At 42.6% G+C, this 13,086-nt stretch overlaps 1 protein-coding gene across 1 annotated transcript in view; it reads left to right on the top strand.

The window, feature by feature from the left end:
- Positions 1 to 2,990: 2,990 nt before the first annotated feature.
- GALNT2 (polypeptide N-acetylgalactosaminyltransferase 2) overlaps positions 2,991 to 13,086 on the top strand; it is a 95,402-nt gene continuing 85,306 nt past the window's right edge. The window contains exon 1 of the mRNA XM_039569191.1: positions 2,991 to 3,186. Within this exon, the coding sequence (XP_039425125.1) occupies positions 3,064 to 3,186 (123 nt within the window). The 5' untranslated portion in view covers positions 2,991 to 3,063. The remainder of the gene's footprint in view (positions 3,187 to 13,086) is intronic.

Genomic DNA, 13,086 nt, shown 5'->3' with positions numbered 1-13,086 from the left:
TCAGCCAGTTCAGAATATCAGGAGAGTGGGGGGAAAAAAGCATTTCTTGATCTAAATAGACTCTTACAACCTTTTTTGAGCATTTCTGTAACTTTATCAGCAGAAGGCTTAAAAATGAACTCTGACATGGAAATAGCCTTCCTTGAAGTAGGCATGTATTTGCTTGTTTGAGAAGAAATTAGTTTTGATTTGAATGAGTTATAAACCTTTGAGAACTGTGGTTGAGCATGTGCAGTGGATTATTTCGATAAGCTTGTGAAGTGTGCAGCTACAAAAGAATTTTCTGTACATGCATGGCTGGCTAATTTTGCTGGAAAGGGAAAAATCTATCTAAGCACATTGCTAAAATCAGTGAAAATACCTGGGGCTGCAGGGAGACCTTTGAAGACCATCCCAAGATCTTTAAGGCTATGAAAAGGACAAGGTAAGTTCCTTTAGGCTTTGCAGGTGTTTAAAGACTAAGTGGTCTGCATATTTTGTAAAGTTAAATGGGATTATGGCTTCACTTAGCACATGAAAGTGTATGATGTTTTCTGTGGGGACATATGTCATGCAAAGCACCCTTTCCCTCAGCAAGATCTGCCCAGTGAAGAAATCCTCCAGCAGCAGGGAAGCTGCTTCTCCATCTTATTGTAGAGCTCAAGAGGCAGGACTTTATCAGGATGTTCACAAGCTTGGGTAGTTGAGCGCTCTGATTTATATAGAAAACCTTGCTAATGGAAATTTAGCTTTGGAGCGAGCTGTGGTACGTGTGTATGTGTGTGCGTGTGTCTTTTTAGATGCAAGCACAGTCAGTGATTTTGTAGGAACTGCTCTCACTTGCAACAAACACACCCTGGATAAATCAAAAATCCTTATCTAGAACATCTGTGTGTCTCCTGGATGCCCATACTCTCCAGTGTATGTCACTTCAAATAGATGCTAGCTATTTGATTCTAAAACTTGTATTTTGCCTGAATTGAGTGTCTGTCTCCAACTCCCTCCAAAACCAAATTCATAATGCTCAGTTTACTGAAAGATTCATTTGCTCTGAAAAAGATAGATCTCTTTGTTTTACACTCCCTGAATGGATATTTATTTGGGATTCCTTCTTTTGTCTTTTTAGCCATGCTATCTCTCCACCAGTGCTCTGGCAGGTGGGAAGGTATGCAGTTCTTCCCTGAAATCTTTGCATGCCAGACAACTTCTGCCCAGGCAGTGCCAACGCTGACACAATTCACCTTCTTGACAAGACTGTCAGTGGAATGACTGTGCTGGTGAGCAGGTGAGTTTTTGATGCCATTTCCTTTCGCTGATGGATCTTTTCCTGCTTATGCAACAGAATTTATGCCAGACCCCCGGGCCACATCCCGGCCCAGCTTGGTAAGCAGTCTGCTGCAGAGGCTCTGTAGCCACTGGTGTGGCTGGACTGGCAGAGGCCTGACATTGGTATGGAGACAAGGAGAAATGTGGGGTACAGTCAGAACACGTGGGAGTAAAACAGTCTATTGATAAAATACAGTGAGATGACAGAAAGAAAAAACATTTCAAACCCAGGAATGTTCTCCTTTGAGTGATATTATGCCTCTGAAATAGAGGTGCTTTCTAACTGTTAGAGAATGTGTCTCTTGTTAGTTTTGTGTTCTCATTTCTTGATGTCTCACAGTGGGATGAGATAGTAGCAAATGCTGAACAACAGGAAACTCATTGGTGTGGAAAAACAGCAGCACGAGCTGTGCACATGCGAGTCAGTGAACTAGCAGCACTGTACTGTCTGTCCTGGGGTGTTCAAGGGTGGAACTGGGTAAGTAGAAAGATGATTTTACCAGGCAATGACCACATATCACCAGACCAGCCTCTAAGAGCAGAGGCTTATGTGGGTCAACCTTCTGGGAAGATCCAGGCAGAATCCTACAGAGATCCCTCTAGGCCTGCATTAGTGGTGCCCATGCTTCCAGACTGGGCACTGCTGTAGTGGTGACTTCAGTAGTGCAAGCGGAGCAGGTGTGTGACTTCAGTGGGATGGTGGGGTGTTAGGTCTTTGATGCGTCCCATAGGGCCATGGAAAAACGTCTTAAATAATGTCATCCAGAAGGCAGTGGACATGCCCTGACATGACTTTGCCTTCTGACCTTTGAGGTACAATGAAGATCTGATTCACTACCTGGCTCCAGTGGCTTCAGGGACACCACCTTCATAAAGCACGTTTTCCATTCTGCAAAGAGACAGAGACACGACTTGTCTCGTGGCCAGTCTGGAGTTTCTGGGGGCCTGGGAGCCTCTATGTAATCATCCAGTATGGGTGGGGGAGCGAGACAACTCCAAAGAAGTGAGACCCACACACCAGCGCTGTACTACGGTCCTTGGAGGTTGCACTGAACGAGGGCGCAGCCACTACCAAACGCTGTGAGCCCGAGTACCCCTCATCTCCGAGGTGCCGCTGCGGCACTGCCCATGGCCCAGCTGCACAGGGAGCCCGCGCACCGCTGCAGGAGCGCGGGCACGGATACTTCGGGCTGAGGCAGGAGGGGGTGCGAGGTGCGGACCGGGGCCAGCCCTCGGTCCGTGGTACCGGCAGTCTCTGTGTGATCGGCCAATATGAGCGGGGAGGGAGCGGGACAACTCCGAGGAGGAGAGACCCGCACAGCCGCGCAGTCCCGCGGTGCCCCGCCGTCTCAGGGCGGGGAGCGGCCACCCCCCTGCTGCCCCACGGGCCGGCTCAGGCAGCGCCCGCCGAGACCCGCGGCCGGCGGGGGGGGCCCGGGGGTGCCCGGCGGCAGGAGGGGCGGGCGGCTCGGTCCGGGCCGTGCCGGTGCCCGCCCTGCGGCCGCCGCGGGGGGCGCGCAGCCCCCGGCCCGCGGGCCCGGCGGAGGCGGCGGCCCGGCGTGCTGCAACCATGGCGACGGCGGCGGAGCCGGCCCGCCCCCCGCGGGGCCGGGCGGCGCGGGATTGGTCGGGGGGCGGGCGCTCGCCCTCTGCCCCCTGACCCTGCGCGGCGGCGGCGGCGGCGGCAGCAGGAGCGGAGGCGGCGGCTGCTGCTGGCGGCCGTTTCCCTGGTGGCCTGGCGGCGGCGCGGGAGGGAGGATGCGGCGCAGGTCTCGGCTGCTGCTCTGCTTCGCGTTCCTCTGGGTGCTGGGCATCGCCTACTACATGTACTCGGGCGGCAGCGCCGCGCTGGCCGGCGGCGGCGGAGGCGGCAGGAGGAAGGTGAGAGCTCAGCCCGGGGAAGGTGCTCCCGCTCCGTGCTCCGGCGGCGGGGCGGCGCGGGCCGGGCTGGGGGCAGCGCTGCGCGGTCCTCCGGGTGGGAGAAGGGACGGCGGCCGGGGGGGATTCTCTTCACCACCGCTCGCTTTCGGGCGGCGTGAAACTGCCCCCGGTTGCTCCTTCCCCCTTCCCGCCCGCCCCTGTCCAGCCCGCTTCCCGGAGGCAGATGGCTTCTTTGTGGACTTCAGACCGATTTCAGCCCCGTCGCGTCACTCCTTATCCAACTGCGGCCGGCCACGTCCCGGGCCGGGGGAAGTTGGTGCGGGAAGGGAGGGTGGGGAGGGCCGGGGCAGCGCTCCGGGGCAGGGGGGGCCCCGCCTGGCTCCGCTCCGCTGCCGACACAGAGCGTCTGCCCCTTCCTGCCTTCCCCGCCGGCACCGGAGTCCTTCAGGCTTGTGTTCCCACCTAGAGAACACGCGAGGATCCGAGCTGCTAACGCATTTTGTCTTTGGATGCATAGCACTTTCCTTTCTCCTTAGCGCTGTGCCTGAAGGATACCGTTTTCCGACCGGTTTTGCAATATTCCAGGAAATAGCCGGATTTGTCATGTTTTGTGTCTGTCGCGTGGAAGGTCTGTCTCTTCCTTCTTATAACAGCTCTTGTTACAAGTGTTACTAATGTTTAAGGAGTTCCCTGTGGGCAATACAGGAGTAATTTTTCATTATTCTGGCCATCGAGTTACTAAGTAGATTTTTCAAGGTGTTGTAGTAATTAATCGATCAGGAACACAGCTGGAAGTTAAGCACATCACAGTTCACGTTTGTGTCAATCAGAACAGGGTTTCGTGGCATGATGTGGGAAGTGGCAACTTTACCCACTATCTATGCTTAGAAAAACGAAGTGGTTTTTTTCTTTTGTGGTCTTCCAACTCCCCTCCCCCCCCTCCCTCCATAAAGATTAGCAAAATCAAGAGCTTTTAGAAACTGTTGTTTAAGCTTTCTGTTTTGAAATAGGAAAGGTGTAAAGCATCATAATGACATAGTTTTTAACAAAGAACCCCAGAAATGGCAAGAGGGCAATTGAATGTAGTGCTCTACAGTTGAACGGTGTTGTTTGCTGTTAATTGCTGCTTCCTGTTAAATGAAAAGTAGTGTTTTGTGGGTCTAGCTGATGTATAGAAAGAGGAATATTTTTGTGTTTCTGTGATGCAGTTTGGTTCATCAATGTATGTATTCTCAGTAAAAAAATGCTGATGACTAGCGTCTGTGTCGGGTCGTGGAAGCAAATACTTGGATGGCTACTTGTATGAGCAAGGGTCTAGAGAATGCGTCACTGCTTGCTGATAATTGGCCCTCTATCCTGTTTTTTATTCTCTCTGTAGTTTAGGAATGAGTTCAACAGGAACTTTTGATGTAATATGTTAAAGTAAGTGTAAGTATGTATTGCCAAATACCAGCTCTTGGTCCTTCAAAGTAGATACAGTAGCAGAAATAGATCAAGCATGTGATAAAAAGTAAGGCAGTAGCCTAAAGCCTTTCTCGAAGAACCACTAGAATGTATTCAGAAAGTAAAGGCAATTGTACGCTGCTGCTGTGTAATGGAATAAAGAAAAGCTATCAAGGCAAATGTATCTGCAGATAAGGAAATATATTTTTAACTCTTATGGTGTGTTACATTTGGAGTTTCCACACAGATTTGCAATTCTGTTCAATTAATTTTTACTGCTGGGGAAACTGCAGTGTGGGGGTAGTGATTTGCCCAAGGTCACCTAGAAGACTTGGTGAGAATAAAATAGGAAAGAAACCAGTATTTCTGAGTAAGAGTCTGGTATTTAATCTGCTAGAACCTGTTGCTGTTTATTATTGATATTAGTAGCAGTTTTTATTATGGTTTTAAGAAATCAATGATCCTGTTACTTGCTTCGGTAGCATAATTTGGTATCATTCTGCACAAAATTTAGTAAGCCTTACTTGCCTGGGTAATTGGGAAAGTTTAGTAAAGATAATTTAAAGAAAATGAGACATTTCATAGACCTCAGTTGAAGCTTAGTGCTGTGTTTAAAAATACGAAAGTTTAAAGTAAAGCTGTGGTAAGGAAGAAAGTAGGTACTGTGGCCACAAGAAACAAGTGGGGAAATTAACTATTATATGTGGATTGGTGATTTAAGATTCTATTTTCTGTCACTGAAGCGTAAAATTTAATCCCAGGCTTCAGCATAGGTTAGCAAATATAAGTAGAGGAAGATGTGTGTAATGTAATAGCTTTTGAATCTGAATAAAAGGCTTATTAACTTAGTGTCAGACACCAGTGTAAAGCAAAAAACCACAAATTGTCCTAAACTTATGAACAGAAACCCTGCTGTAGTAAATTTCTCGATGTGTATGACTTCATGTAGTCCTTACTACTTGCCCACTATTTCAATATAATGGAAACAGAGTTGCTTATAGAAGAACATAACTTTTAATAAATTGTAGTCTCTGCCACGTTCAGTCTATAAAATTACAAAAGCCAGGAGGGGATAGTTCTTCATTTGTGTGAGTAATTTGCATGTTAATTACAGATCTGGTTGTACAAACAGAATGTGTTTTTCCATAAGGATTATCTTTTTTTTTTCCCCATACATAGACCTAATGTGTTACTCAGACATACTGGACTTGTTTGATATGACACCCAGTCTTGTGGTGTGTTGAACAGCACCAATTCCCTTTCTCTTCAGTAGAATTGAAGGTGTTTTCCCTTTGCCAGGATTGCACCTGAGTAAGAGAAAAGAATGTTTGGTTTTTTAATTTTTTATTTGCTTTTCTTATTAGAGTACTGTCAGAGTTAATCTAAGCTCCTGCTTATTTTGGTTCTTCATTTACAACATTTCTAGTAAGACCTGTGAAGCTGTTTGGATGTTGCAGGGTGTGGTACAGCCTTGATAAAGTTTTTGGCCCCTCTCAACGGTGGTGCAGTCCACAGCTCTGTGTGCAGTATATTGGACTGGTAGGGTCTGAGCAGGCATGAAAGAGTGTAAAGCACGCAAAGCACAAGGTGTCTCAGTGGTAAATGTATAAATAACAACAACCAACCAACCAACCAAAAAAACCAGAAAGGTGCAATGCTTCTCGTTCTGGACCTAGGCATAAAAACTGTAGTAGAAAGAAGCGATGTATTCCAGATTTAGAATTCAGTGTGTGAAAACTTTTTTTTTTTTCTTTCTTCTTGAAAAGAAGAAAAGGGTAGAATCAAAACCTTTCATTCCAGGTGTGTTTGAAGGGGACAGAAATGTTTTAGGGGTTTTTTTCCCCTTCTCCCCTCCAGTGAATCTCCAATCAAAATTATTGTAAACATGGGAGAGCCATGTTCAGTTGAATCCTTTTCCAGCTGGGTCACTGGGTTGTAGATTGGAAAGAGTGAGTCTGATTCACATGTCTAAAGGTTAGAGAAATGGTTGCCATACAGAGGCTGTGACAGAGAAGAGAGCAAGCTGCAAGCCCAACAGTTGTGAGACTGAAAAAAAATGTGGTCTACTTTTGTGTTCAGTAAATGTGTTTTATATTAAAAAGCCTTTGGAGTGGAGACTGGAAGTTCCCTTCTTTTCATGGATAAATTTCCTAACCCAGAGCAAAAGCAGTTCATGCTGTCTGTCTCAGACTTGCATAAAAATGGAGCAGCTCTTACAAGATGGTAAGAAAGCCAAAGTCATCCTGATGTGATCCCCTCCTAAGACTGGTGTGAATTTGTATATTTGTCACATAGGTTTTAAGTTCTTGAACCACTAAGCTCTTGCACAATAGAGTGACTGGATTGAAATCAAAAAGAAATAAAAAAACCCCAACAAAACTAAATGACACACCAAAACCAGCCAAGAACTCCAGCTGATTTCTAAAGAACTTGCCATTCTAGGCATTAAGAAAGTAGCCCCATGTAATTGAGCCCTTCAGGCTGGACAGAGGAAGGTCTGAATCTTATTGAAAGTGCCAAATGCTTTGCTGCATCCAAGAATGAAGTTCTCAGAGGCATCTCCAAAAGGAGACCTGCAGGCAGAATGGGGATTTACTGTTGAAAGCTAAGGCATCCAGAGAGGCCGGCGAGGTTAAGCCACAGCTAAAACAAGGTCTGTAGCCTTCTGGATTTAGGTGCCAGAGTGCTGACAAGCTTTTGCATTTGTTGCCATGTAAAGAATCTCAGTTGTTTTTAAGTGGAACCTCTGTCATCTTCCACCCTTTCTAGAAGAAAAGGCTAAAAGCAGTATTTTGGTAATAAGTGATGGATCACTTTCACAAGTACTTCCTAAAATTAGAAGCATTTTTCTTTTTCATCAGCTAAAAAAAAAACCCCTGAAACCCCAAGCCTCCTTGAACTAGAAGGTTGTTACTCTCTTGACTCACCAGATTTACTGGATGTAATGGAATGAATTGGAGAAACCTAATTTTTGGCTAGTTGAGCCACAAGGAGGCAGGCTTTTCCTGTGGAACTGGTTATTATCCTGTACATAGTGCTGGTTTTCCCTTCAATATTCTGGTTTTGTTTGGTTTTCTTTTTTTCTTTATTTTGGAGCAGACTTTTGATAGGTGACTGTACTGGAGCTAGCTGAGATGAAATAAAGCTGAAGGTAAAAGGTAATACTTCATCTTGAGTATGTGACTGATTAAAAATGTCTCAATCACTGGGTAAAGCAGGGGAAAAAGAAGCAAGCCTTGTAAGCTCTTGTTCTGTATGGATAAAACTTTAAAATAACTTATTTCAGCATACACAAAGTTTTGGGATTTTTTTTTTTTTTTTTTTGGAACCCCTCTACTACTTCAGTTACTGCTAAAGGAGGGTTTTACTGACATTATACATAATGACACACATAACACTCTTGCTCTCTTTCTGCATAAACTACAAATCTAGTGTACCTAAGTGGTTTTTTTTCTTTAAGGTTTCAGTAAGGAGGAAAGAATATGTGTCTTAACTTTAGATTCATTAATCTGTTTATGTGCAACTTGAATGTTTCTCTTGAGGTATGTGAAACAAGGGGGTTAAAAGTAACCACTCCAACTCTGCTGGTTTCTTTCATCACAGGAAAGTATTGCCTGCTTTAATTTCTAAATACTGTTTACTTTGCTGCATCATTTTTCATGTAACTTCAGTCCCTTATGTGTTGTGACACTGAATGTAATTTCTGATACCTTGACCTTGAGACAAGTGAAGATACCGGTGGTTAAAAAAGTCAAATTGTCATGTGTCCTTTTCTGTATCCTTCACTTCCTGGAAGGTGCTAGGAGATAGAAAATTATGTTTCTCTCTATAACAGGTAACAGTTTCTGCTAATAGATCTTTCTTTTATATGACTCTATAATAAATGGGAAAGAAATTAAATGCCTAGGCACTTCAATAATAAATCTATCCTCTCACTAGAATGTAAATGTCATGCATGTATATTTTCTTAATCTAACGTATGTCAATTGACAAAATTACAGTCTTGGCAACTCAGTCACTTATTTTTATGGATTACTTCATAAAACTTAACTTTGGGTTTGATGAAAAGGTGGTCTATTGCAAATTTGGTGCAGTCTCTTTAGGTATGTGGCTGTATTGGGCTATTCTCTTTTCCTCTCCTTTTTTAAATGCTTGAGCAAGGGAGTTTTTTTTGCTTGTTGATATGTAGGGACATTGAGAAATTTGTTCTTTGCTAGAAGACCTGTGTTGTCCCCTGCAACCTGCTAGGTTAGAAACTGATGACTGATGCCAGTGCTATATCTCTTGGATTACTGTTAGCTGTTTGTTTCATAAATGCAGAAGTAGAGCTGGGCCATAGATAGAAGGGGTTGAAGAAACAAGAATGACTACTTTGGTAGTTTAATACAAAATGGGGTAGTTACCCACCTTTCCCCATTATTTTTCTGTTTCATGTGGGTATTGTAGCAGTGTGCTGTTCTTCTGTTATTCCATTGCTGCTATGGTCTGCTGCTTTCTGGGATCTCTGTGTACAAAGTTTGTAAATTGTAGTGATGTCCTTTTGACAGATACAGTTTAAAAATAAGGTAGTCCACTAACTAATTGTGCATGTGCCTTACCTGTTTTTGTCCCATCAGTCTTATGATTTGAGGTGTATTGCAAATAAATGCCAGTCATTTTTTCCCGTGTGTTCTAGATACTTCCAAAAATGGAACAAAAAAAGTGATGTAATAGCACTTTTTTTCTAATTTAGAAAAGGCTCAGTATGACTTCAAACGAAGAAAAAAAATATTACAAGATTCATCTCAATGGTGCTACCTCACTTGTCCTTTAGACCAACCTAGAATAAAAATATAAGCCATTTAAACATATCTTAGAGAACTTATTTCTTAGTCTTCAATATTTTATGATCATTCCACATTTTTCCCTTGGAAATCCTATTATTTTTTCCTCTTTTGTCTTGCCCGTCCTTTTCAGTTTTTCAGTGTGATGTGTTATCTAAGTGCTTGTATATAACTGATACTATTTGGTTAAAAGGGTGATATGTCAGATGAGAGACATGGTATTGTCTACTAGCTGCTTGCAATGATACTCTACTACAGAATAGAAGAGATGGTGCTGGGTGTCCCAACAAAGTGACCCTTGTTGCGTGCTTAGAAGCTGTTTAAAAACAATTCCACCAGGCATCCTAGAAAATGTGTTTGCTTGGCTTTTGGTAGCTACATGTAAATTATAAATTATTTAATACACAGTACTTTTGTTTAAGTTAAATCTATTTGAAAAGAAAACATTAGGACACAGTTTGTCCTGTGAAGCTCAGGTGATAAATGTAAACTGCTCAAATTAAGTCAGTGCAAATGACTTGTTTTAAGTTGATTTGGTCCACTTACTTTTCTTAAATAACCTACTTTTGACAGTAGTTCAGCTGTAGTGGCACAAAGCAAGATATAGCCAGGTGGTGTACAGACAGTTTTTTAACTCCCTGCCCAACAGTGAAATCGTTATTAGGACTTAGGAGAAGATGTGTATTGCTAATATGTTGGCAATGCCATGTGTTGGCAAATCATTTGAATTCTAAAAATGAATCTGCAGGAAGCAGTGAGGCATTTGCAATTTTTTCAGGAATGTGGGGCTGAATGTCATTGCCCGAATATATCAGGATATTGTGGAAGTGGAATATCAGTGTGGGTGTTACAGAAGGAAACTCTAAGCAGGTTGTTAAAATTACATATTGCCATCATGTAACTCAAAGTGGTGGTATCTTAAGCTACATAAGTTTTAAAACCTGGGTGCAGTCTTCCATGCTGTTTGTTTTGAAGTAAGTAGGGTGCCCTCTTCTCTTCTACTTTTCCCTTTCATTTAAGCTTTCAAAGGAATAAGGGATGGATTGAGGAGGGAAGATGGGGAAAAAAAGTTAAGTGTCCACATCAGAATGTTAGGTTTGTGTGTTTGGGATTTTGAAGATAGGGCATAAGAGAATCTAGCTAACACTAGAATTGAACCATTTCATATTCCCTTTAGGTCCATAAAGTTCTTTCACAGAAATCTTCGTATGGTGGACCTTTCCTGATAAGTGGAAGTGAAGATATTTAAATGTGCGGTGTTTTTTCCTTTACCTCCATTGTTTGGAGAATGATTTTTTTTTTTTGTGGAATCTGTATCTCACTGACATATCCCGAGTACATGTTTAACTGTCATTCTCTTAAGTGTTCATTTGCCATGTAGTCTTACCATGAATTAAGCAGGCCTGTACTATTTGTGTCACGTGACAGTCAATAATGATTAAGAAAGTGAAAAAAATCAGCATCTATTTTCTTTCTATAAACTGAGTCCCCTGTTGGAATGTAGCATATTTTAAACTTATATTTAGCTTTAAGATAGGCTTTTAAAAATTGTTTATTGGTTTGTGTGTTTTTCTTGGTGCTATCACCTTGAATGTTAAAAGCTGTTTTTCTTCTGCAAGAACAAGGTAACTTGTTAATATGACTGGCTTCTAGTGTAGCCTGTGCAAATTACAAATTCTGATCAAGGCTTTTTTTATTCCTAGTTGACTTTTCATCTGTCTGAATTGTTTTATTTTTCCCACTATCCCTTTTTTATACACTGGTTTTGTTAATTGCTCAGGGTACCTGTATTGTCATTTAAACAAGTTAAAATGTGCTAGTTCAAATAGCTCCATCAACTGACAGGAGAACATTTGTGTAAAGGGACTATGTAGACAGATGTTAGTTTTGAGCTTTGCTTGTGAAATTCAAATGGGAAAAGAACAGGATAGTAAAAGAACAGCAAGTTTGAATTTTAGAGCATTCCATATATCCCTGAAATTGCTATGTAGTGCACATCAAAGGCAATAATTTGGATTTCTCTTCTTTTTAGCTATGGTCTCTTATGGAAAAAAAAAGAGCCTTTTGAAAAGGTTGCAAGTTCAGTTGTTAATAACTTTCCTGAAGTTGTAAAATTGTCATAAAACCTGGGTGCTTTATTAAGGGAAGCAGAGAATAACTAGAGATTCTGCTGAGTTCAAGCATTATCAAAGTGCAATAGACTGCCTGTACTGAGTAACAGATCTGCTTGAACAGAAGAACTTTGGCCAAGGAAAGACTATGCAAAGAATTGGCACCCAGCTAATGCTATTGTGTATGAATTCTCAAAGAGCTATGACTTGATGAGGAGAAAATGTTTTCTCCTTGTATTAAGTTCCAAATGTTTAGCCACCCTGGAGATATGAGCACAGCTGAAATTTGTTACTAAAATAAATTTTCTCTATCTGGCCTGTTGGTTTACAGATGGTCAATAAATACGTGTGTGTATATATATATGGATATATGCTTCAGTGACATGAAGGTTTTTAAGTTGCTTGGCTTTTCTTTTTCTTGCTTTTCTTAAGTGAAATTGAAAAGTCTGTTCACTCAAGCACACTTTGACTCTCTTGAGACCTTGGATAGGAAAAGGAAAGTTTTCTCCTCGTAAAGTACTTCATTTGGTAGCAAACTGCTGCGGACTAATGGTGGAGCAGCCTGGATACTTAGATGTTACATTGTTCCGATGTATTGGAAACATCCCTACCGGATATTGGGAAATCCCTGCAGCAAACCCGCTGCTGTGGTAGGTGTGCCTACCAAGAGTGTGGGGGCAAAGGAATTGCAGTATCTCTCTGCTGAAGTGTGTCGCAAAATTAGGTCTGCATATGTTGTCCAGACAGTGTAATAAGTTCTTGTTATGGGCGGTGGCATGGCTCCTGCTGCAGTGGAATGCCAAAGTCCTTCCGGTTAGCCTGCCAGACCATCCATCAACTGCAGCCTTGGCATTATCTGTGTGGAGCAAATAGGGCTGTTCTTTAGTGCTCTGACTCGTGCTCTCACAACGTGTGTTGCTTTGCCAACACCCACTGAATTGAAGATGTGCTATGTCGTTTAGCCTCAACAAACATCAGTCTGACTGTTCCACCATGTGGAATAGTTATAACCCATATATGCTATGTTAGTGAGTACTTTTTAAAGTTTTAATTAAGAAAATGCTCTTTTTTGTCCCACTAACACAGCATATACCTTTCTTTTGGTGTACTCTGAAAGTGCTGTGTGTGAACAGTAATGTAGCAAGTGCTGTAAGGACCTGATGAGAAAATTGGAGTTTGATTCCTAAAAGAGCAGAGTCATTCTTAAAACCTCTGAAACTGATAGATGTTATTCAAAGGCAATGTCCCCACCCCATATGCTAACCTGTGTGCCTTTCATTAATAAGTACATCTTAAGAATTTACAGGTCTTAACAGTTAAATTAAAAGCATTTGGAGTCTGAAAGAAATATTTAAGTAAAGTAGTGAGCAGTGAGCTAGCAACCATCAACACTTCTTTGCATACCGAGTTTTCATACATAATGTTCAAAAGATGGAAAGGCTTGACTTCTTTGTACAGCAAAAAGTGTGTCTGAAGGCACTTGTTTTGAGGAAACTTTTCTTCTCTATAGAGACATAAGCACA

Source organism: Corvus cornix, chromosome 3 (assembly GCF_000738735.6).
Source record: "Corvus cornix cornix isolate S_Up_H32 chromosome 3, ASM73873v5, whole genome shotgun sequence".
NCBI lineage: Eukaryota > Metazoa > Chordata > Aves > Passeriformes > Corvidae > Corvus > Corvus cornix.
This window is presented reverse-complemented; position numbering and strand designations above follow the sequence as displayed.